Consider the following 26,373-nt stretch of genomic DNA (forward strand, 5'->3'; position numbering starts at 1 on the left):
TGTTAGAGATATATCCACTGGAAAGCAATGGGGTCCCTCTTGAAGTATAACAATCCGTAAATTAGGATTTAATGATATCTTTGGGACATGACTGCAATTTTAACTAAGGCTTGCATGTTGAAGCTATTAATGACTGCTTCACCAGACTATATCTATGGCAAAAGGAATTAGGGCAACTAAATGAACTTTTAAAAAAAAAAATTGTCTCATGCTATGTTAGGTCAAGTAGGACTGTTCTTCTGAACACATAAATAAACCTTGTGCATTTCCTCAGTTTTAGCCTCAACACCGTCATTCACTCTACCCACATATCTTTCCCTAACCGTTTATGTGAGTATTTGGGCTCATCCACTTGGGTCCCAACGGTGGTCTCCTGATGCCCAAGATCCTGTTTTTGACTATCTGCCGGCTATTACTTCCCATCAGGTCCCATCAGTAGACCATGAGGCATTATCCTAAAAATGCTCTGGATCATCTTTTGGACCTCAGTTCTAGAGGGCTGACTAATTTATCCTCTACCTCAACCTTCACCCACACAACACACTCTGTGAGTTAAAATCAATTACAAACTTTATATGCTAAGTAATAAAACTATAATGTGCAGTTTTCAATATCATTTACCTGAATAATGTACACTTCCTCTCTGCCATTGTACCAGATTTCAAACTTCTTAATGTCTCCCTTTACATTTTCTGTGATACCAACGGCACTCATCTGAAAGAATAGTGTGCACATTATTAGTTAGAGTTGGTCAATGTAACCAAAGCCATTCTTGTAAGACAAAAAATTTGCATTCTTTTCAAATAATATTTCTGCATAATATTTTTAGTAATTGTGAATGTTATCAGCAGAAAATGAAGCTATTTTGATGATTTGTTTGGGGTAGAGACTATCCATCACTAAAGAAGATTCTACATTCTCTTTATAAACATGACCCTTAAGTCGCTATCCTGGCAATCACTTTGGGATCTCACTCACTGATGCACTCTCGTACTAATGTGAGGCAAAAGGAGGATATCGAAATGGTATAAACTATTGACTATTATTGTTGGAAAAAAGTCTGATGTAATCTGCATTGCTCTACACATACAGCATTGTTGTCACAGTTTTTCGTTTCAAACCTATGCAAATGAGCAAATATCTCCATTTCCTGGATTCTTCTTAATTACTTGCATCTTTAAAGGAATTTTTATCAGAGCTGGAAAAAAATGAAGAGTAACATCAATCCTAGATTACCAGTGCATTGACCCATCATAAATCGAATGATAGTCCAGATGAAGACCTGGGAAATTAGATCAGGGCTTAGATAGCATCAGAATCTAGCCTCTGCCTCTATTTTCCCAGCATTTCTGCCACACAATCTGGTTGCATTTTGTCAGAAAGGACAATGTTGGGTGGGCAGGACTTTTCATGCTCAGATTTTCTCAGCCCAGCCTGAGATCTGTCAACTGGCCAATAGCCAGTGAAAGCAGTTATGATGGATTCCTAGGTGGAAGAAGTAGAGCTCACTTGAGAATCCAGATCTGTGATTTAGACTGAATTTCCTAAAAATAACCATACTCTTTGAACACTCAATGGACCTATGACAAAAGAGGGTCAAAGAGACCACTAGAAAAATGGCTGGAACAAGGAACAGTGTTAAAACAGAACAAGTTATTCTCCCTCTTCTGATGTGTGGAGTGCTGACATATGGTCAAATAGCTCAAACACCAGATAATGGCCCAGAGAGTCCTATGTCTGGATAGTCACTGAAGCAGTGCAGACTAGAGTTGCACATTGATACCACGTGGAATCCCTGGCTTAACAGATTTTATGAGAATTCTAGGAAATTGAAAATTTCAAAGGCCAATTTGCCTGCATATGGAATCATCCCCGAAAGGCCTGTAAAGTCATAAACTTCAGATGTTCCAACTAAGTTAAGCTTAATAGTTACCTGAGAAAAAATTAAAGGATTAAAAGCTTATGATAACTCCTGGGTAACTATTAAACTAAAACTCCAAACCACCACTGATTTCACAGCCCCCCCCTTCCAAGTACGTCTTCCCCTGATCACTGACAGAAATTCAGGGCAGATCCCCCAATCCAACCCGATGATCCTCGGACCAGACTTGCCTGACCTGGAAACATCTACAACGTGACACGCTTCCCCTTCTTAACATCTCCCCGATCCCGACCCCTGCTGCCAATCTGTCCATCCCAGCCCTGGACATAAACCTTCTCTTGCCAGTCTGACCCCTCATATATCTGCCTTTCCCCACCAGCCTAACCACTGCACCTCCATGCACATGAAACTTTCCTAAACAGCCAACACCCCTATTGCTTCATTGCTAAACTACGAGAAATGCTGCAAAAATATGGTTTGTAGTTCTTATGTTTTACAATATAGATTTTGGGATTTAGGAATTGAAGTATCAAGTATAAAAACTGGTATTAGCCCTGAAATAAATACAATTTAAACACATTACAATGCTTATCTTAACAAGTCAGAAAAAAGAAGTGTAAACTCTTGAACAATGGATAAGCTATTGTTACCTTTGTGGTAGAATCGAAGGGTGTTTATTCACAGAAGGCAGTTGCAGCTTGATTTGACAAAGATTGCATCTCATTGAATGGAGACAACTAGTAGTAGGAATTGATTGTTAGTCAGGCCTGCCCTTAAGATTCCTACTTTAACATTCACCATTTGGAAGATATGTGGGGCTCCATCTTAGTTTGGATGCATGAGGGAAAAGCATCTAGGTTTGCTTAATTTGTAGCTAGAAAAATAAATCCACAGTGGTCCTCACAGAGCTTTATGGCCAAAAACACTCAGCAGAACTAGCTTAGAAGGCAATGAGAAGGAAGTTCCGCGAGCAACAATCCAAAATAATGAGATCTGTAAAGGAACGTGTAGGGTTATTTAACCAAAAGCCAACAAAAGGAGTCATTAAAGTTTGCACCTCGAGAAATAGCAGGAATACCGGACTGAACTGAAGTGAATTCTAGGGGACTGTGGCACATTTTTTGGTTGGTCCTGACAGATTTGACTGAACTGTCAAGATTGCATAAATGAATAAGGGAATTAGTTGACGGGAGGTGGAGTAAAAAGTACAATTAAGTTCTGGCCTAAGTAGTTATGACTTAACAAAATCATTTATTAGTACATGCTTTGAGTAATTATTTTATGACCTGCAATAAGGTTGTTCCTATTTAAAATGAAAATTTTGTGCTGTAGTTCTGTCAGTTAAATAGGGAGTGGTCTGAAGTCTTTATTGCCAACAGTCCCAAAGAGGACCGTAACAGAACACCAGAATGTCTTTTGAATAAGACATAAACTGAGTCCCATTTACTATCTCAGGTGGATATGTAAGATTCCATGACACTGTTTCAATGAATATCATGCAGTTCTTTCTCATGTCCTTGACAATGTGTATCCCTGAATCAACTTCTTTCAAAAGGATCATCTCATAATTATCTCTTTGATATTTGTGGAAGCTTATTGTGTACAAAGTGACTGCTGAAATACTTCCATCAGTGACACTGTTCAAAATGAACTTCATTGGGTGACAGGAGCAACTGATTTGGAAGTAGCTAGACAAATCCACATTTTTTTTGTTTATATTGCTGATGTACCTTCAATGAATGTTTAAAGCTGTATGAGGGAGATTTTTCATGTCCATCTGCATTTTCCTCTCGTTTCTTGCAGAACAGCAGCAATTTTGTGTAAAGGAAAAGGTGCCTTTGCATTGGTTTGAAGCGTGCCAAGTCTTTGACCTTGCTGTGAACCTTTTTGTGGTCTGTCCATACATTGAAAGAGCCTTGCATCAATAACTTCCCAAGATCATTTAGGTTTCCCTGTAAAATTAATGCATTTCCAAAGGTAAAGCAAAATGAATGCACCACAGAAAAAGGATGTAAGATATCCTTTTATATATCTAATATATATTCATCCATGGGATGTGGACATCACCAGTCAGCAAACGCATGAAACCATAAGATGTAGGAGCAAATGTAGGAGTAGGCCACTCAGTCTGTTCTGCCTTTCAATTAAATTATGGCTGATCTGACATTCTACCACTTTTCTGCCTTTTCCTGACAACTCTTGATTCTGTTACTGATTAAAACTCTATCTCAGCCCTGAATAAATTTAATGACCCAGCCTTGACAGCCTTCTGCAGTAAAGAATTTCACAGATTGACTACCCTCTGAGAGAAGAAATTCCTCCTCATTTCTGGCTTAACTAGATGATCCTTTTCGCAGAGACTCTGGTCTTAGATTCTTCCAGAAGTAGAAACAACGTCTCTTCTCTCCACATCTAACCTATCATCTACCTTTAAGAATCTTAAATGTTTAAATATGGTCAAATCATGTACTGATTGGATTTTGGAAGAATAAGTCCAACTTACTCAACCTCCCCTCATAAAAAATTCCTTCCATTCCTGAAATCAACAAAGTTAGCTTTCTCTGGACTGCCTCCGATGTCAGTATATCTTGCCTTAGCCATGGAAACACAAAATGTTCATGGCATTCCAGCTATGATCTGACTGATCCCCATGGCACCCCACTAGTTACAGATTTCCATCCTGAAAATATCCTCTTTATCCCAAATCTATGTCCTTTATCTGTAAGCCAATCTCAAGTTTTGTATCATCCACAAACTTTGAAAATGTCCCCTATCCAACAATAGCTAAATAATTTATATAAATTATATATAATTGATAAAAAGCAAAGATCCCAGTACCAACATGTGGGAAACTCTACCTCAAACTTCCAGCTCGCTAAATATCCATTAACAATTATTTGCTGTTTTCTATCCCTAAAACAATTTAGTATCCATGTTGATCCTGTCTCTTATCCATGAGCAGTAACTTTCCTCACAAGTCTGCGGTACTGTATCAAATACCTTTTGGAAATCCATGTACATCACACCAACCATCCCCTCAGCAACCCTCACTGTCATCTTCTCAAAAAACTCCAGCAAGTTCCATTAACAAATCCATACTGATTTTCCAAATCAATCTCTTTTTACCATGTGACTATTAACTCTAACCCAATAATGGTTTGTGGAAGTTAGTTCCCTACTGATTTTAAACTGACTGGTCTGTAATTGTGGGGCCATATCGTGCAGTGAGTCAATTTTCAGAGACTGGCTATTTTTGATTGTCATCTCTCTTTTCTCATTGTCTTTTTGCTGGATGGCTGCCCAGCAGACTGTCTCAGTCTTAGCACCTGCATCAGCCATATCAGAAGGCTGATAAGCAACCATTTAGGCCATGCTGCAAGCACACACTTTCTGTGGCCAACAAGTTATGGCATGTGACTTGAATATGGAGCTTCTGGTCCTGTGATAAGGATGCTACAACTGTACAACAAAGCCTCCACATTATTTTGCTGCATTAAACTAAAGTAAAAATCAACATCTTGTCAACTTCTTGCCAGACAGCTCAATACTGATTTCTTTCCTGATTGGCAGTGCATGTGGAGAGAACCTTTAATAATTAATTCTAAAACAGAGAGCATTGGACATATTCAGTTGGTCTAACAGCATTCTGTGAATCTAGCTGATCTTTCCTTCAGAACTCTAATTTCCAATGGTGGATCCCTGAATTGAAAAAAAATTGTTTATCTGTAATCAATGCTGCCAGACCTACTTGGTGTTTCCGGCATTACTGCTCATTTACTAACAAAGATTTCTCAGTTTCACCAATAAATACTATAGACATCAAAAGGTTAAAGGTTTAAAGGGAAAATCTTATAAAAACCACCACAAGCAGTAGAAACAGAATAGGTTGTGTATCATCCCGTGCTCTTACCTCAAACCCAGTGATAGCAATTTGGTGCATGGAGTCATTCACTGATTTAATTATACTAATCATTGTCTCCAGTGCTTCCTCTAGTTCTGCAGTGCCTTCTGAGTTTTTACTGCACTTTAGCATTTCCTAGTAGAAACAATCACTTAATCTTAATGGACAGTCACAACATACACTACATCATTTAATCTATGTGAAATTTATTTATTTTGTTCATGCTATTTGGGTGCAATTTTCATTTGCATGCAATAAAAAGATGAACAGTTAGCAGGATGTGATTGTTGGCAGCTGTCTGTAAGATCCTAAATGCAATCTGTATACTTTTTGTGATCAGCCCACGTGATTACAGAGGTAACAATACAAAATACACACTGAATAGATAGCTCATCAAAACAATGATGCAAAATCAAATGTTGTGCCCATTTCCCAATTGCTTGTACCAGTAATTTCAATTAAGGTTTAGTTTTCACAACAGAGAGAAGTAAAGCATAGCATCACAGGAAATGTGACTGCAGAATCCACAGCTGAAATTACATAATTGATTATAGCTGTTAAGATATTAAGCATTCAAAGGCCTGCCAGTAAAATGTCTTCAAAAACTTCATCTAGTTTTACCTGGCAATAGCTCAGAATTAGTTTAAAAATCACTCGAAATAGCTGCTCCCACTAGCTGTGGTTGATGAATAGTTTCAGAAGCTAGCAGGAAGCACAGTTGGAAATGATACCAGAAAAATAATGTCATTTAAACTGTATTTGCATAAATAAAGAAATTTCCACCTTTCTTTGACAGTGGCTCCAGATTCCTGGTTGCAGTCCAGCTGAAAAATGCTGAAAGCAGCAGGAAGTTGGAAAGCCAGAAGCTGCTCAATTTTGGTTTTGCCGCCAAAAATTTTCCAGTGCAAGCAGTGCTCAGTGACTTTTCTTACTTATTTGTGTTCAGCAATAATGAGAACACATTCAGAAAGTCACACCAACTCATTATAATCACCAAAGTTAGTTTTTGTTGGCACAATGGCTCAGTGGTTAGCACTGCTGCCTCACAGCGCCAGGGACCTGGGTTTAATTCCACCCTTGAATGACTGTCTGTGTGGAGTTTGCACATTCTCCCCGTGTCTGCATGGGTTTCCACTGGGTACTCCGGTTTCCTCCCACAGTCCAATGATGTGCAGGCTACATGGATTGGCCATGCTAAATTGCCCGCAGCATTCAGGGATGCGTAGATTAGGTGGGTTACATGGGAATGGGTCTGGATGGGATGCTCTGAGGATCAGTGTGGACTTGTTGGGCCAAAGGGCCTGTTTCCACACTGTAAGGATTCTATGCTGATCTTGTCCAGATGATCAAACATTGTGGGTTTGAGCTGCAGTTTATTCGATAAACTTCGAAAATAGGAGAAGGAATAAGCCATTCAGCCCTTTGAGCATGCTCTGTCATTCATTATGATCATGGCTGATCATCCAACTCAGCACCCAGTTCCTGCATTCTCCCCTTATCGTTTAATCCCTTTAAGCTGAGAATCATTTCTAATTGCTTCTTGAAGACATTCAAAATTTTGGCCTCAACCACATGAATACAACAACAACATAATCTTAACAGAAATCTAGCTGAGGGGTGGTGATACATACCCCAGCAACTGAAGCCTTCTCATCTAGCTGTAACTTACCTCGCTTTGCCAAGCTTGGTACAATAGTAGTGTGGCTCTTCAACAAATCACACCTTTGTCTCCACCTGGCATTTTCTCCTGTTTGCACATTTCACCTCATACCACCCCTTTTGCTTCTCACTTAAAATCTTTGTTCTCTTCCAACCGCCAAAGTTCAAAGTAATTTTTATCATTAAAATTTGTTCATTATTTCTGTCCCTCAGCTTGTGCACTGAGTGAAATTTCATCCTCAACAAACACAGACAATGCTGAAGAAATTCAGTCATCTGGCAGCATCTGTGAAGAGAGAAAATAGAGTTAACATTTTGAATCTGGTATGGTTCACACTAGACTCAAAATGTTAACCCTGTTTCTCTCCCCACAGATGCTGTCAACTCTGCTGAGTTTCTCTAGCATTTTCCGTGTTTGTTTCAGATTTCCAACATCTGCAGTATTTTGCTTTTATTCAAATTTACATCCTCAGTGATTAAGACTCCATCTCAATTTATCGTGTTTTTTTTGAGTTCCCTGTCCTTCTTTCTTCCCTTAATTCTCTTCCTCCAACTGAAATTGATAGCCACCTATTACTTTTCCATCTCCTGTGACCTCACTATTCCAGACTATCATTAAATAAACTATTTTTGATTACTTTCTTGTATTTACCACCTATATTCTGCTTCCCGCTTCCAACCCTACATCCTCTGTCTGCCTTGGAAAAAAAGCTGTCTCAATTCACTTATAACCATACTTTGAATATTCCAACAACCAAAGCTTTGGCCCTCAATTCATCATTTAATTTCTGTAGCTGCTGTTCTACTCAAACACATCCTCACCTCCACTTTGAATGCTCTAGTCATCATCAAAACTATTAGTCTCTCTCATCCTGGCTATTATCCTTGTTATGGCCATCACTTCTGCTTCCTTACATTGATGGCATATTAGCTTGAATAGATGCGATAGAAAACAGTTTAACCATTCACCACTCAATCTGGGACAACTGGGTTCTGCTTTAGTGTGTAAAAACTGTTCATCCTTCCAGGATTATCCTGGAATGTAAAAGAAATCCCGATATTATTTTCTTTTTTTTAAGATCCAATCCTTGTCATCTCCACCTGTTACAACTTGTGAATAGGTTATAGATTTCTTCATCACTAAGACGAAAACTATCTAATCATCTGCCTCTGCCCTCATTGTTTAGCCTCTCTGTTCTAATAAACTATCACCCCAGTTTCAACCTGTCTTCATCTTTTATTGCGAGAATATGTTGTTGCTTCCTGAATCTGAGTTACTTTATTATTCTCTAAGCTTGTACATTTGTGAACTTGAACAATTTGACCAAATATAATAACCATGGGTAAATTCGTCAAGTCGTGTGATTTGTGTTGAGCCTGCAAGAAACAGGAACTGGGGTCTAAGAATAGAATGCATGGAAACTGCAGAAATTGTTGTAAAAGGAAATCGCAGAGCAATGGAAGCAAGAATTAGTCTTGGAAAGCAGAAGGAGGTCATGGCAGCAGAAACGTGTGAGAACATGATAGACAATGATGAATGAACATCAAGTGTGAATATTGGAAATAGATAAAAACCATTGGCTTTGTTCTCCACTACAAATTTTGCTCCCTAATCACTAACACGATCCTTTTGCCTAATAACTACTTGAGACAAAACCAGATTGTTTGCACCTTGGATATTATATTTAGCCCTGAGATTACATTCTGATAACATATCCATAACATCACTAAAATACCTATTTCTACCTCTGTATCATCAAGTTATTTCATTTCTATCTCAGTTCATCAGCTGCTGAAATCCTATCTCCATAAATATAATGTGATCCAAAACTCTGCTGTTCCTGTCCTAATTCACACCAAATCTTGCTCATCCAGCACCCCTGAGATTGACAATTGACTTTGATCCCTGGTTAAGAAACACTTCAATATTTGAATTCTTACATTTGTTTTCAAATCCATCCTTGGCCTCCTCGAGTCTCACAGTCTTGAGGTATCTGTACTTCTCTTAATCTACCCTCTTCAACTTTCCCAAATACAATTGCAATACCACTGGTGATGATACCTCTTTAAACTTCTCTGCCTCTCTAACTTATCTTCCTTGTTAAAGAAGATACTTAAAACCTAGTTCTGAAGAAGAGTCAGAAATCTGAAACATTAACTCTGTTTTCTCTCCACAGATGCTGCCAGATCTCCCGAGTTTCTCAAGCAATTTCTGCTTTTGCTCCTTAAACCCTACCTCCTTAACCAAACCTTCTGTCATCTGCCTTTGAATCTCTTTACATGAAGGGCACAATAGAACTACAAGTATTAATTGTTGAACCACAGTATTTCTAGGACAAATATTTTCCTTCTATTCGTCAAGTAACATTTTCAATATGTTTAACTGATGCCTGACTGAAATGAAGCTTGCACGCTTCTCTCAGCACTTAATGTTTCTGCAAACAACAGTGAGATATCAGAATGGTGTGTTGCCTCCCTGGTGCCGTGATCAAAGATGTCTCGGAAAGGGAGAAGAATGTTCTCAAAGAGTCGAGAGACCAGCAGGAGGTCATAGAATACATTGGAACTAATGACATAGGAAGAGAAAAGGATGAGATTCTGAAGAGAGAATACGGGAAGTTAGGCAGGAATTTAAAAAGGAGGTCCTAAGGGTCATAATATCTGGACTACTCCTGAAGCCATGAGCTAGAAAAGGTAGGAACAGAAGGATAGAGCAGATGAATGCTTGGCTGAGGAGGTGGTGCAGGGGAGAAGGATTCACATTTTTAGATCATTGGAATCTCTTCTGGGGTAGAAGTGACCTGTATAAGAAGAACAGGTTGCACCTGAATTGGAAGGGCACTAATACACTGGTGGGGAGATTTGCTAGAGCTCCTCAGAAGGATTTAAACTAATAAGGAAGAGAGGAGGGTGCGGGGGTAGGACCCAGGGAGATGGTCAGGAAAGAGATCAGTCTGAAACTGGTACAGTTGGGAAAAGAAACAAGACAAACAGTCAGGACAGGCAGGAACAAAGCAGAGAATGAAATAGGACCGATAAATTAAACTGCACTAATTTCAATGCAAGAGGCCTAACAGGTAAGGCAGATGAACTCAGGACATGGTCGAGAACATGGGTCTGGGATATAATAGCAATCACAGGGATATGGCTCGGGGATGGACAGGACTGGCAGCTTAATGTTTCAGGGTATAAATGCTATAGGAAAGGTAGAAAGGGGGAAGCAAGAGAGAAGGGGGAGTGGCATTTTTGATTAGCGATAACATTACAGCTGTACTTTGGGAGGATATTCCTGGGAATACATCCAGGGAAGTTATTTGGGTGGAACTGAGAAACAAGAAAGAGATGATCACCTTGTTGGGATTGTACTATAGACCCTACAACAGTCAGCGGGAAATTGAGACACAAATTTGTAAGGAGATCTCAGTTATCTGCAAGAATAATTGGGCGGTTAAAGTTGGGGATTTTAACTTTCCATACATAGATTGGGACTGGCGTAGTATTAAGGGCATGGATGGAGAGGAATTTGTTAAGTGTGTTCAAGAAAATTTTCTGATTTAGTATGTGGTTGTACCTACTAGAGAAGATGCAAAACTTGACCTACTCTTGGGAAATAAAGCAGGGCAGGGGTCTGAGGTGTTAGATCATAGATCATAGAATCTCTACAGTGTGGGAACAGACCCTTTGGCCCAGCAAGTCCACACTGACACTAACAGCATCCCACCCAGACCCATCCCCCATGACCCACTTAATCTACACATCCCTGAACACTATCGAGAATTTAGCATGGCCAATCCACCAAGCCTGCACATCTTTGGACAGTGTGAGGAAACCAGAGCACCCGGAGGAAACTCACACAGACACGGGAAGAACGTGCAAACTCCACACAGACAGTCAACTGAGGGTGGAATCGAACCTGGGTCACTGGTGCTGTGAGGCAGCAATGCTAACCACTGAGCCACCGTGCCACATTAGTGGGGGAAGTGCTTTGGGGTCAGTCACCATAATTTTGTTTTTTTTTTAAAAATAGTGATGAAAAAGGATAGACTGATCCAGAAACTAATGTTCTAAATTGGAGGAAGGCCAATTTTGACAAGTATTAGGCAAGTACTTTCAAAAGTTGATTGGGGGCAGATATTTGCAGGTAAAGGAACAACTGGAAAATGGGAAGCCTTCAAAAATGAGATAACGAGAGTCCAAAGGCAGTATGTTCCTGTTAGGGTGAAGGGCAAGGCTGGTAAATGTAGGGAATTCTGGATAACTAGAGAAATTGAGGTTTTGGTCAAGAAAAAGAAGGAAGCATATATTGGGTATAGACACGAGAGATCGAATGAATCCCTAGGAGAATACAAAGGCAGTAGGAGGATACTTATGAGGGAAATCAGGAGGGCAAAAAAGGGACATGAGATTGCTTTGGCAAATAGGGTAAAGGAAAATCCAAAGGGATTCTACAAATACATTAAGGACAAAAGTGTAATGAGAGAGAGAATAGGGCCCCTTAAAGGTCAGCAAGGCCACCTACATGTGGAGCCGCAGGAGATGAGGGAGATACTCAATGAATATTTTGCATCAGTGTTTACTGTGGAGAAGAATATGGAAGAGAGAGAATATGGGGAAATAAATAGCAATATCTTGAAAAATGTCCATACTAGAGAGGAGGAAGTGCTGGATGGCTTAACACTCATTGAGGTGGATAAATCTCCAGGACCTAATCAGGTGTAACCTAGAACTCTGTGGGAATCGAGTGATGTGATTGCTGGCTCCTTACTGAGATATCAGTCATAGCCACAAGTGAAGTGCTGGCAGACTGGAGGTTGGCTAACGTGGTGCCACTATTTAAGAAAAGTGATACAGTAAAGCCAGGGAACTATAGACTGGTGAGCCTGACAGCAGTGGTGGGCAAGTTGTTGGAGTGAATCTTGAGGGACAGGAGTTACATGTATTTGGAAAGGCAAGGACTGATTAGTGATAGTCAATATGGCTTTGTGCATGGGAAATCATATCTTATTAACTTAATTGTGCTTTCTTGAAGAAATAACCAAGAGGATTGATGAGGGCAGAGCAGTGGATGTGATCTATATGGACTTCAGTAAGACGTTTGACAAGGTTCCTTGTGGTAGGCTGGTTTGCAAGGTTAGATTACATGGCACACAGGGAGAACTAGCCATTTGTTTACAGAACTGGCTCAAAGATAGAAGACAGAGGTTGTTGGTGGAGGGTTGCTTCTCAGACTGGAGGCTGGTGACTAGTGGTGTGTCACAAGGATCGGTGCTGGGTCCACTGCGTTAAATGATTTGAATGTGAACATAGGAGGTATGGTGAGTAAGTTTGCAGATGGCACCAAAATTGCAGGTGTAGTGGACAACTTAGAAGGATATTTTAGAATATAACAGGATCTTGATTAGATGGGCCAGTGGGCAGAGGAGTGGCAGATGGAGTTTAATTTAGATAAATGTGAGGTGGTACATTTTGGAAAGACAAATCAGGGCAGGACTCATACACTTAATGGTAAAGTTGTGGGGAGTGTTGTTAAACAAAGAGACCTTGGAGTGCAGGTTTATAGTTCCTTGAAAGTGGAGTCCCAGGTAGATAGGTATGCTTGCCTTTATTGGTCAGTGCATTGAGTGTAGGAATTGGAAGGTCATGTTATGGCTGTACAGGACATTGGTTAGGCCACTTTTAGAATTTGAGTGCAATTCTGGTGTCTCTGCTATAGGAAGGATTTTGTGAAACTTGAAAGGGTTCAGAAAAGATTTATAAGGATGTTGCCTGGATTAGAGTGTTGAGCTACAGGGAGAAGCTATTTTCCCAGGAGCGTCGGAGGCTGAGGGGTGACCTTAAAGAGGCTTATAAAATCATGAGGGGCATGGACAGGTAAATAGACAAGGTCTTTTCCCCGTGGTGGGGGAGTCCAAAACTACAGGGAATAGATTTAAGGTGAGAGGAGAAAGATTTAAAAGGGAACTAAGGGGCAGCTTTTTCACGCAGAGGGTGGTGTGTGTATGGGATGAGCTGCCAGAGGAAGTAGCGAAAGCTGGTACAATTACAACATTTAAAGGCATCTGGATGGGTACATTAATAGGAAGGGTTTAGAGGGATATGGGCAAATGCTGGCAAATGGGACTAGATTTATTAAGGAAATCTGGTTGGCATGGATGAGTTGGACTGAAGGGTATGTCTCCGTGCTGTACATCTCCATGGCTCTATGACTATAAGTCTGTCTTCCATTTTTTGAACTCTTTAGTGCTGGCCCTTGACTACAGATTGATGAACTTTGTTATCTCTGTTGATAGTAATAATTCTTACCACCAAAAGGGCAGGCTAAACTACTCAAGAGCACATTTGAACACAATTAATGCATTTCCAAATGTTCAGACTTCTCAATGTCAACAGCAAATGGGTGGTTACAAACATTTACAGAAAACGAGAGCACTACCAATGAAACGATTCTGGGTAAAACTTCATTGGGATCTGAGCAACATGAGCTATGATGAGATGTGCAGTCAAATCGAATGAGATGTGTGGCAAGACCTATCTCAACATTGAGATCATCTCACTCTATCTTTTTTTGCTTCCATAAGCAGCATAGTGTGATTCTTACTTGTGGCAAAACTGCCAATTGAGTGGGATAAATGCCTGCTAAATGCCTTGTTAACGCTAGAACTGCCTCATCAATTTCAGCCTCCAATCTTACCAAACTTATCAAATAAGCCAGATAATGGGAAAACTGGATTTGGGCACCAGAGGGTCCTACTGGATTCAGCTTGCTGCTTGCTCCAGATGACTTCAATATTGCCTGTGACTAAACCATGGCACTGGACACAATCAGCAGGCACCATGTACACATACTCCTCCTGAATGGACACGGGCATCCAGCATCTGCAAATCTATCATGACTATATTGGAACTTCTACTACTCACTGGCAGTGCACTCTGGAGACTTGTACTGCAGGGTGCACCAGAAACTAACATTGAAAGGCTGCTGTGGGGACACTTTGAGCATAGGGATAGGCATCCAGCTTGCAAACTGGGCTATGCTGCATCTCAGTGATGCTCACTTGCTCTCTTACTGCTTGATCACTTCGCGCTGACCTGCATGCTCATGGCATTTCTGCATTGCCTTGATGTGCCTGTTAGGTGAGTTATAAAAACACGTGGCTTGTCTTGCTGATAAGCAGCCCTCAGTCTAGGGAGCACACATCTTGTAGAACGGTCCCATGCTATGTGAATCTCACATTTACACCACATGCCAGCAGCTAATGTGCCAACAACCCACATGTGCAGCAAGCTGGTAGCCATATATCAAAGTCTTAGGGGGGTAGACAGTTAGCAGGCCCAAGTACTGTAAGGTAAGGGCAGCCTCCCATACCAGCCAATTGGCCACAGTCAGACGTCAGGCTGAGGTTTTATTGCTCAAGGGTCTGACCTTCTGTTGCCTGGGGAATCGGTCACATCAGTCTTGTGGCTCCTTAGTGGTTGACATGGTCAGAAAGGTATATGAGCAGTAGTCAGGGGTCTGGGTATGTATTGCTTGGGACTGTGGTCACATTGATCGAGAAGGTGTGCTACAGTCAATCCATTGGAAACTAATGGGGATTTAGGGAGGTAGGTGAACAAGCGCAGCCATTGCTGTGGAACTGAGTCTCAGTAGGTCAGTCTTCAGGACAGGGAGACTACAGGCTTTGAGCAAGGAGTGCGGTACAATTGTGAAGGTGGGCAGCAGGATTTGCAAGAGGGTTATATGGCAAAGCATGCACAGGAAGGGTATAATGCAGGAAGTGGGGTGGATAGTCCATGGTTGGAGGGGTGGAGGGGGTGTTGGGTGGTGTTCGTGAATGCCCGAGTCACGTATATCTCAAGGGCTGGATGGTAAAGTAAGGCAGGTGTAGGAGCATGAGGTCAGGTTTAGTAGGGACTTGGGAAAGTGTGAAGCCTGTGGTGTTAGTAGGATGAGGTACTAGGAAGGGGATATGGATGTTTATAACCTTACTGACATGTTCAGGCTGCAGGAAGGAGAGCACGCATTGTCGCCTTCCATCATGATTCAAATCAAAAGTTTGCAATGGGGGAAGAACACCTCTGTGAGCACATCCAAAATAGGCAGGTTACCTGTGACCTGTGAGGGAGGGGGCTGCAGTAAATACCAATCCAAACATTTTTAAAGGGAAAGATCACTGGTCACAGACCTGTGCAACATATAGCACACAGGCTGCCTACTCACTGACCATTCTACAGTTTGGCCCTCTCTATACGTTGCACCTGCTGGCACAACCACTGCTGGATAACTCTCTGACAGCTACAACTTTGCCCATTAGATCATAGATCATAGGATCCCTACAGTGTGGAAACAGGCCATTCGGCCCAAGAGGACCACACTGCCGGTCCGAAAAGCATCCTACCCAGACCCATTCCCCGAATTTCCCATGTCTAATCCACCTAACCTAAACATCTCTGGACAATATGGGCAATTTAGCATGGCCAGTCCAACTACCCTGCACAGTTTTTGGACTGTGGGAAGAAACTGGAGCACCCTGAGGAAACCCACGCAGACATGGAGAGAATGTGCAAAGTCCACACAGACAGTCGCCCAAGGCTGGAATCGAACCCAGGTCCCTGGCGCTGTGAGGCAGCAGTGCTAACCACTGAGCCACCATGATGCCCCAGAAAGTAAACTGACCAATCTCATAGACAGTACTTCAGCTTTCCTCTCACTGCAAACTCAACCCAACCCAAGCCCCAGGTGAGACTTGAACCCACAATCCCTGGCTCCGGAGGCCACTGCCTTATCCAATAGGCCACTGGCGCTGCTAATTAAGAGAGCCAAACATTAAGGATGTTGAATGAGGAAGAACGAAGGTGCCATCAAGTCTCACTGTCAAGTGTACACATTATCCTTCCAGATGGTGCTGTCGGCTCTCAGTGCAGATCTCCATCGATGGAGCTATGTCTATGGCCATGAAGTGCTGCCAGATGGTCTGAAGATGCGATTAGCGCCTGCACAGAGAGATTCACCATCACATGAAAGTTAACATCAGGAATATTTAACCATAAGCTGAGAGTAGCATACAACCCTTTTTCATCAGTGCCACCAAAATGTATTCAAATATACTTTCTTCTTCTCTCCATCTCGGTATATCTTAGTATATTCCTTGGTTTCACAGCTGGGGTGAAGGGAGCCTGTTTGCTGTGGAGCACGTTGACCCTGGAGATTTGGTGAGGGTGCTCCCAGGGAAACTTGTTGACCGTCCTCAGTTTGAACTTCCAAGAATCAAAGGGAGGGAGGCAGGCAGGGTAGAGGTGGAGGCACAGGGCCTGGTTGTTTTTCATGTGGAAATTGCAGAAGGGCCTTTGTGTGGTTCCACCCCCTGCTGGCATCACCTTGTCTCCTTGTGAAGAGGGGTCATCTGGACTGGGACCCCTGTCACCATGCCTTTGTTCCTGGGTACCAATGGGTGAGACGATAGAACACAGGTGTATACACATCTCCAAAAAAACCCTGAGGATGCTGGACTTGGCTGTCCATGGCAGCCACCAACCTGTCCATGGAGGCAGCCAGATGGTTACGTGACTCACAGTACTGCTGCAGCTTCTGGGCAACAAGGACCATTGCATCCCACAAACCTGGTGGAATGAGAAGATCGTTGACCTGCTTTCTGCATTGCTGACTGTTCCTCCACACCCTGGAGATGACACTGACAAGGTAGCAACTTCAGACCAGTCTGCCAGGGTCTGACAGCTCAGCCTCCTTTGCCAGTCCTCTAGGAAGAGGATGCTTCAACTTTGGTCCACCCTATCCATCAGAACATCCAGGTCCCTGACGGAGACTTACGATGTCATCTTCCCTAAGTCCAACCTGTTCAGGATCTGTCCTTGAAAGGGCAGCTTTGGAATGCCACTGCATGTCCGGGTGCACACGGGCTTTTAAATATGATGCGGGAGCAAGAGATGTTGGTGTTTCAGAGGTGGCAAGTTGTTCTGGGAATAGTGCGTGATAAAGTGAGTGGAAATTAGAAGTGCAAAGTGCCATGGGTTGCAGTAGGTAATTAATGAGGTGAGTTTGGTAAGATAAAGCAAGAAATCTTGCTAGGTCTTGTGGCAATAAACCCTTGAAGAAGCTCATTGTAACTTGAACTTAACTGAAAAAACATAAGATTCAACCCATGGTGGAAGACATTAAACAGTTCAATTTTCCATCTGTGCAGTAGAATATCACTAGTTGAGATATTTTCATGCCAGAAAAAGGTGAACTAATTTTGTTGATGTAAAAATTTATAATTTCGAATTCTCGTTACCCTTTTCAAAATCATTGGCATGGTGCCTGTGATGTTAAAACTAGCCAAAATATTGACAAATATCTTTTACGACTATTAATCTTCAGGCAGTCTAAGGCCAGATCTTTTTCAAGAATCCTCATTACCTTTAGTAGAAGTTGATACTTTGTAATCCTTTGGACAGGTTTGAGCAGATAAGCATCCAATGAGAGTTTATGATCCAATTTACGTTGGCACTCCTGGAAAGAAAACACAAAATAAACAAAGCTTTAGATCCTAGCAACCTTTAAAGAGGCCCTTTTGTATTAAGTACTGTCCCAGCTCTTTCATGTGCACATAGATGCCAAATAACAAATTATATACAGTGGAGGCCTACTGGATCCAGAAACACAATTTAAGGAATCCATTTGAAAGTTGAGAAGAAAAGGGTTCAAAAAGAAATCTGTCTGAGAAGTTGGCATCTATGAAACGTTTCTCTGAAAAGACAGTGTACTTGAGGTGATGGGGCTGGAGCTGTTGTGTAGGCAGTTGTTAATAGATGACAGGAGTCTGGGGTTATCCTTGTATCACTGTATAGGAATACAGTGTATTATTACTGGGGTAGTAATCCGGTGCCTGAACTAATAATCCAAAAACATAAATTCAGTCCCCTAAGGCAGTTGAATACTTCTGTCTAAATTTAGTTCATTAAGTAAATGCAGAATACAAAACTGGTATCAGCCATGGTGACCATGTAATTACAAGACTGTTCTAAAAGCTCATCTGATTCACTAAAGTCTTTTTGGGAAGGAAACTGGTCACTCTTAACTGGATGTGGTGAATTGAACACCAGAGGGTGGGTGATTTAACAATGAGGTTGCAAGGGTCTGAAAGGCAAGTAGGCATGTTGACAGGTTAAGAAAAGGTAGAATTATAGAAAATTAGTAGAAATTATAATAAACTGTTATCAGCAAAGAAAATGGAAGGGGTTGGGGCAAAAGCAATCAGAAACTACAACAGAGACAGAAATACCATTGCAAATAATGAACTTTATCAGGAGAGATGTAAAGGGATTATACTTGACATCCAATGATATCAATTGTATTGAAAGAGAAGAAAAGAAATGACGAAGTGGACACGTTCTAGCTTAGGAGCCATGTAACGGAGAGAAGTTTGAACCTCTCTCATAATTAAAACCAAAACACCCAGAGAAGTTCACCTCGCTTCATAATCTGTTATAAAAGGGATTTTAAATGAAATGAACTCCTGACAGTCATTCTATAATCGACAACTAACAATTTATTTATCTAATTCTAACAGTGAACAAATTAACAGAACTACCAACAAACTGAATAACTCCCCTTTAACTGCTAACTATTCCCTAATAAAACAAAATTCTAATCGTATGCTGTTCCAATAAATACAAGTCCCACTTATATAAACCAAAGTAATAAGAAAAAAATACCTTAATACTTAGACTATCAAAACTACAGTCAGGATGCATCTTGCAGAATGCTCCATGCCCTCTCCACTGACGCTAAGCCAGGAACACCTTTCTCCGTCGAATTCTAGTGTCTGAAATGCCTTTCTTCATTGAATTCTGATGTCAGGAAAATTAGCTAAGAGTGCCGTGGTACCTGTTAGATGGTACTTAATCAGATGGCTTAAAGATTTCTGTGAGGGCCAGAGTTTTACTTTTCCCATGGCAGTTCGCTCTCACCCTGATTGTCAAAAACCCTCACCCTTGATGACCTGTCAATTTTCTTATAATAGGATTGGTCCTAGGTTATCAACACCATCAAATTTAAATTCAATTGGTTTTCAGTCTCTAAATGCTTGGTTTAAATTAATTGGCTGATATTCAAGCTAGTTGCCTTAACATCTAAAAAGCCTACTTTCCAAACACATATCCAATTGGTACATATGTTTCAATTTTAGAACTGTCTGTACATCTGCAGCTGCTTACAGACATTTTTGTCTGAATCTCCAAGCTTAGAAAAGCACACCACCTCTTAAAGGGACTGCGCACTCTTTCCCCTATCATTTTTACAAGCAAATTCTAACTTTCTGCCTTTCAATTCACAAATACTCTGCACAACTTCACAACAGCCTACTCTGCCACTATCTTGGAAAGTCTGTGATATCTGGGAGTTGCTATTGTATGGAACCTTGGGCTCTAAGGATTTAATGGTGCATGTACCTATGTCTTTTAATATAGATCTAACTGTTCATAAAAATATCATGGCAATTGATAAGGGCAAAAACATTAGTTTGAACTGCTTTCCAATGTTTGCAGTACTTTCTCAGAAATCTTGTTAGAAACTTTGGGTGAAATTTTCCTATGTTTAGCTAAGGTGTGATTCATTAAACATAGTCTGCCTTGGCTTGGAGTGATTTTTCTCATACAATCTTCCATTGTCCACCTAATTAATGACCCAGGCTCTTCAGCACCTTACTCAAGGGATCACACAACTGGAGAGATGAAAGTGCTCACCACTACTGGGAACATCTGGCTTTCATACCTCTGGGAGCATATTCAAATGTCAAATGCATATCACATTGGGTACAGCAAGCTGAGAGTGTTCCCTCACTCCGTGTTGCTAAAGCAGCATGATTCAACCCAATCTGATGAGAACATCACTGTTGCATCTCTGCAGCTGGTTGAGGAAGAAATACCTCCCAGGTCCCTGACACTCAGAGCTGCTAGAGACCAAGTACCTGCTCAGCCTCTGATAGAATACAAGACTGTACTTGGCCATTAATGACTTTGTCAAAATGCACAGACAGGCACAGGAACATCAGGCCAATTTGTCAAATGCTCTCGGTAAACTGGATTAAAGGATACAGGAGCCCACCAATGTAATTAGTACTGTGCTAACTCTGGCATGCATGTGTCTGGCTATCTCCATGGGCAGTTTTGCAATCCGAGGGAGATCCAGGTCCTGCACACTCAGTGTCTGCCAGAAATGCAGAGAGACCTGCACCTCAGTGCTCTAGCCATAGGTGCTCAGCATCTCCTTGACAAGGAGAGGGGAGGGACTTGATTTCAATCCCCATGCCCCACGCACTCAGGAAGACAGGGAGATGCTAACAGGCACCCAAAGACAGCAGGAGTGACAAACAGGCCCCAAAGCAGTTTCTTCTCAGGAAACTGTAATGATTCCTGGTCTCTTCAAACCCACCCTGCCTATGATCCCAAAGCCCCAAAGCAGATGAGGAGGATGAACCTGCGTAGGTGCAGGAGACTCTCAGCAGGCTTGGAACCTCTAGGCCCAAAGGCACCAGAAGGTGGGAGAATTCAAAGTGATGTCTAAGTAAGGAAAGTTGGAGCTTTAATGCAATACAAGTATCATGGAGATATGGTTGTTGATTCTGAGGTTGCCATTTTTGGCTTGAGATGAAAATTGGGAAATCTTTTCTCAAACATTTTCATTCTTACCATATTTTTCCTACCTCCTTGCCATTACTCATGCCACATCAGAGAGGGGAAGATCTGTCCTTTGTGAAATTCTTGATTGAGAAATTGCATAGACTGCCTAAGTACTGATAGAAGAATCAGCTTAAGACTGAGCAAGTTGTTTATGTTAAAAAAAACACAAAACAGGTCTGCTAATCACATTTTAAATGTGTACAGACTGAACTGTTTTTGCAGGAAGGTATCATATATGGCAATAGCAAGTGTTCATGCCAAAGTTGCTTTGTAAGGTAATGGAATGTGAACATTAGTCACATGGACAAAGCTAAGCTGACTTGGACCAATCTCAGAACTCTCAAAACCTCCAGAGTCATTTATTGTGCATATTGCAATCCTCATAACCAAACAAGGTTAAAATAGAATTCTCATGAAAGCATAAACAAGCATTCAGCTTCATCCAAGTTTCCCATAGAAGACCAATGCATAACAACATAAAGGAATCATAGCAAGACACCAAGAGGAAGAGGCAGCAAAGTGCAGACCAAGTAACATGTTCAAGGTTAACCCAGAAAGTAAAACCTTTAACAACTTGTAAACTATCACATGATTTGTTAATTTAGGTTTTTATGCTTAATAAACCTTTCCAAATTGTCAAACTAATCTGTCCCTGTACTGACTTTCTTTGTCAAGTCCAAGACGGTGAGAATCCACATGATCCTCAGTCTGTAATGTTCAATCGAGACTGTTGAATTGTCATTATTGTTAGATTAGATTTTGCTCAGAAATCCAATCCGTATGATGAGCAAAAGTTTCTCATTTTATAAGTGCAAAAACTAAGGATTGACTTCTACTGCCTTTAAGGGTTTGCAACACGAATACAAAAATTAAGTTGTGTATAACAAACACAGTTTGTCTTTAAAGTAAAAAAAAAAATCCAAGGTACTGCTGAGATGTAATCTCACAAAAATAAGCCAAGGTTTAATAAATTAAATGGGATAACCCGAATCTGAGCAAAAAGCTGGTTTAAAGGGGGCTTTAAATGAGGGGAGGAGAAAAAAAGGCAGAGGTGTTTAGGGAGAAATTCCAGAGCTTAGATTGAGTGACAATGGTGAAAACATTTGGCACAAGAGGCCAGAGGAATTCAAGAAGTACCATAGAGCTCCGAAATATGACAACAATCTCTGACAGAGATAGAATGCAGAAACAGTGAACAACATTGCAAAGCCAGCAGAATAGCTGCCAAATTATTTCTGTACATTTGCTATCACACATATCAAGAAGCCAACCAATACACTAGATGGGAAATTTGATAACATAAAAATTGTACCTGAAAGAACTGGCAGTCTCCACACTGTCGCCAGATAGCCTCTGAACGCGGTTTATTTTGACAATACTTTTCATAAATTTGTAATTCTTCTTTCTGTAGAAAAAAGTTAGAGACATTTTGTATAAGAAAAATGGAAACAATGTTTAAAACATAGACAGAATTAAAAAATATAATTACACAATTAGCTTAATTTTATTGGTTTATACCTTATTGGTGTTCAATGACTTAGAAACCAAGAGAAGCACAGTTATAATTACTTCCAACTAATTTTGGCATTTTTGTGATTTTGTTAACCAACTATTATTTCCCGAAGATGGATCACATCCCCTGTGATGCATAAGGTATTTTTGTATTCTTCCTTAAGAGTTGCATACCAAAGGACCAGCAATTTCCAATGTGTGCTTATCTATTGTCCGATTCAGACAAAGTTTCTTCAAAATGATTAGTATTGCATTGAGGCCAATGCCTAGAAACTTGCTCACTCTGACCAAAGTTGAGCCCTGGGCTTCATTAATATGAGGGAACAACTCCTGATATGGTTAGTGTTTGGGGAGGCTTCCACAAGCAGCGATAGAGTGGGAGAGGAGAAGCAAAGCCAGAGTGGTGAGGCCAAAAGACTCTTTAGAGGATATGAGAGAATACTTCTGCTCTTCTTCCCACTCCTACAAACCTGGGAGGGCTTCGTGGTGACAGTGGTTATCATGGTCAGGGTTTTTGTACTTGCTGGACAAAAACAACTCGGAGGTATTCAGATCTTAAAATCACAAAAAAAAGCTGTAAGGATAAAGGTGATACTTACTTTTTCAGGCTTCTCTTTGTAATTCTACCTATCCACCTTACGTAATGTAACGTGAAGGACCATGTCATCAGCTCCTGCCTCATTTAAATTTTGCCTTCACCTGTCGTAAGTGCTGTTTCTACTGCCCCTCATAAGAAGCCTCAAAATCCTAGAAGGATACAAAGAGATGGAGGCCCAGCATTTTGAAAATTGGGCACTTTCCCTTGACCTTTGCACCTAGAGAATCGGCATGCCCAAGATACTAATTCAAAGAAATCAGCCTCATTATTTTTCTACAAGCTGTCAAATACAGGCATACTATTCAATTATAGAACTCACATACATATTCCTGCTGTTAAGGGAATCTGGGATGGTGATGTTATTTTTCAGTTCAGTGGGGGCAAAATCTTGGTCGTATTCAATGGACTGGCTCATTATTCAAGCCAATTTTCTAAAGTCAGTTTTCTACATGTTCAAAGTTGAATAATATCTTTTATAATTCATCATTAGTTTTCTCAAAAGTATTTGTTAGAAAGTGGCAATGGGAGGGGTTTACTTACCCTTTTTAAAAAACATTTTCCTACAAGTTCAGGGTTTTCCATGCAATTTTCAAGCTCTTTAAGGAATATCCTTAAAAAGAAAGAGTGTATATAATTTAATAAAAACGTAAATATTCATTGCAAAATGATGGTCACATCACATTCTATCTAGAGAAATATCATTATAGAATTTACTGAATTCACTTTTCCAGCTCCCTTCAGTTCTGAAGAAGAGTCATGTTGGACTTGAGATGCTTCTCTCTCCACAGATGCTGCCAGACCTGCTGAGTTCTCCAGCAAGGGTCTAGGCCCGAAATGTCAGCTTTCCTGCTCCTCTGATGCTGCGTGGCCTGCTGTGTTCATCCAGCTCTACACCTTGTTATCTCGAGTTCTCCAGCAATTTCTGTTTGCATTTTTGATTTTCTTCATGGCTTTGGAGGTAATCTAGTGAAGCAGATTGCATGCCCATGCTCTTTGTTGAATCTGCTTGATTTTGATTCTATTGAATTACAGAATTGTTACATCGCAGAAGGAGGCTATTCAGTATATCATGACTGCACCGTGTCTACTACCTGGAATATTACAAAGAACAGTACAGCACAGGAGCAGGTCCTTTGACCCACCAAGACTACACTGGCATATGATGCCTGTCTTAACTGAAAAGCTTTTGTTTGTACAGGGATGCTTCAATTCCCTGCCTATACAAATATCTGTCAAGATGATGCTTAAATGTTGCTATCGTATCCATATCCACCACCTCCTCTTTCAACGCATTCCAGGCACTTACAACCATCTATGTAAAAAATTTGCCTGTCACATCTCCTTTAAACTTACCCCTTTTAACCTTAAATCTATGTCCCTTAGTAATTGACATTTCTACATTGGGAAAAAGACTCTGACTATCCAGTCTCTCCATGCCTCATAATTTTGTAAATTTCCATCAGGTCACCCCTCATCCTCTGACATTCAAGAGAAAACAAACTAAATTTGTCCAAACTCTCCTTAAAGCTAATGTTGTCCAAACTGAGGCGATTTCCTGGTAAACTGTTTTAGTACCCTTTCCAAAGTCTCCACTTCTGGCAGTGTGGTGACCAGAACTGTTACACAATATTCCAATTGTGGCCTAACTAAAGTTCTACATAGCTGCAACATGTCTTGCTAATTTTTATACTCTATACCCCGAATGTTGAAGGTGAGCATGCTGTATGTCTTCTTGATCATCTTGCCCACTCGTGTTGCCACTTTCAGGGAACTATGGACCTTTACACCTACATTCCTCTGATGTTACAAAGTGTTGTGCTATTTATTGTATACTTCCCTCTTGCATTAGATCTGCTGAAGTGCATCACCTCGCATTTGTTCTCATTAAACTCCATCTGCCATTTCTCCATTCAAGTCTCCAGCCTATCTACATCCTGTATCAATTGGCAATCGTCCTCACTGTCAGCAGCTCCTCCAGTCTTTGTGTCCACAAACTTACTAATCAGGCTGCCTACATTCTCCTCCACACCATATATACAAACTACAAGGGTTCCAGTGCTGATGCCTGCAGAACATCACTGGTCATAGCTCTCCAGTCAGAAAAACACCCTTCCACCACTACTATCTGTCTCCTGAGACTAAGCCAGTTCTTTATTCATCTTGCCAACTCACTGCGGAACCCATGTGAATTCATCTTTTGTATCAGCCTGCCATGAGTGACCCTTCAAAAGCCTTTCTAAAGTCCATATAGACAACATTTACTACCTTGCCCTCAGCAATCATCTTTGTGACTTCCTCAAAAAAACTCAATGAAGTTTGTGAGACACAACCTTCCCCACACTGAACCATGTTGCCTATCACTAATAAGTCCATATTCTTCCAAGTATGAATAAATCCTATTCCTAACAATCTCCTCCAATAATTTCCCTACCAGTGACATAAGGCTCACCAGCCTGTAATTTCCCAGATTATATTGGTTACCCTTTTTAAACAAAGGAACAATGTTGGCTATTCTCCAGTCCTTTGGGACTTCTCCTGTTATGAAAGAGGACACAAAGATTTTGTACAAGACTTCAGCAATTTCCTCCCTCATCTCCCTCAGCATTCTGGAATGGATCCCATCAGGTCCTGTGGATTTGTCTACCTTAATGCTTTTCAGAATACTCAACACCATCCCTTTTTTTATACTGACATGTCCTAGGGAAAACTTGAAGCTCGGGTTGTGGATGCAATTGTTTGTTTGCTCACTGAGCCAGTTGTTCCATTGTGTGGAGACATTTCGTTATCATTGTAGGCAACAACATCAGTGTGACCTGTAATTGAAGCGTTGGTGTTCTGCTCTGTTCCAAATTTATATGAGACTCTGGTCTTGTCATGCCTTAGAATATCAACATGTCCCTCCTGAGATTCACCATCTACCATGTCCTTCTCCTTTGTGAATGCTGATGCACAGTATTCATTAAGGGCCTCACTACTTCCTCTGGATCAATGCATAAAGTCCAACCTTTATCCTTGAGTGGATCCACCGTTTCCCCAGCTACCTTCTTGTACCTTATATATGTATAAAATACCTTGGGATTTTCCTTAATCCTGTTTGCCAAAGACATTTCATGACCTTTAGCTCTTCTAATTCCTTGTTTTAGT

At 40.9% G+C, this 26,373-nt stretch overlaps 1 protein-coding gene across 1 annotated transcript in view; it reads right to left on the reverse strand.

Annotated features, from left to right (window-relative positions):
- mcf2l2 (MCF.2 cell line derived transforming sequence-like 2) overlaps window positions 1-26,373 on the reverse strand; it is a 314,201-nt gene that overhangs the window by 67,475 nt on the left and 220,353 nt on the right. Inside the window, exons 18-23 of the mRNA XM_048604308.1 lie at window positions 23,770-23,839; window positions 22,432-22,524; window positions 17,857-17,949; window positions 5,793-5,918; window positions 3,613-3,834; window positions 622-714 (exon numbers count right to left, since the gene is read on the reverse strand). Of these exons, the coding sequence (XP_048460265.1) occupies window positions 622-714; window positions 3,613-3,834; window positions 5,793-5,918; window positions 17,857-17,949; window positions 22,432-22,524; window positions 23,770-23,839 (697 nt within the window). The remainder of the gene's footprint in view (window positions 1-621; window positions 715-3,612; window positions 3,835-5,792; window positions 5,919-17,856; window positions 17,950-22,431; window positions 22,525-23,769; window positions 23,840-26,373) is intronic.

This window comes from Rhincodon typus, chromosome 13 (genome assembly GCF_021869965.1).
Source record: "Rhincodon typus isolate 14 chromosome 13, sRhiTyp1.1, whole genome shotgun sequence".
Classification (NCBI taxonomy): domain Eukaryota; kingdom Metazoa; phylum Chordata; class Chondrichthyes; order Orectolobiformes; family Rhincodontidae; genus Rhincodon; species Rhincodon typus.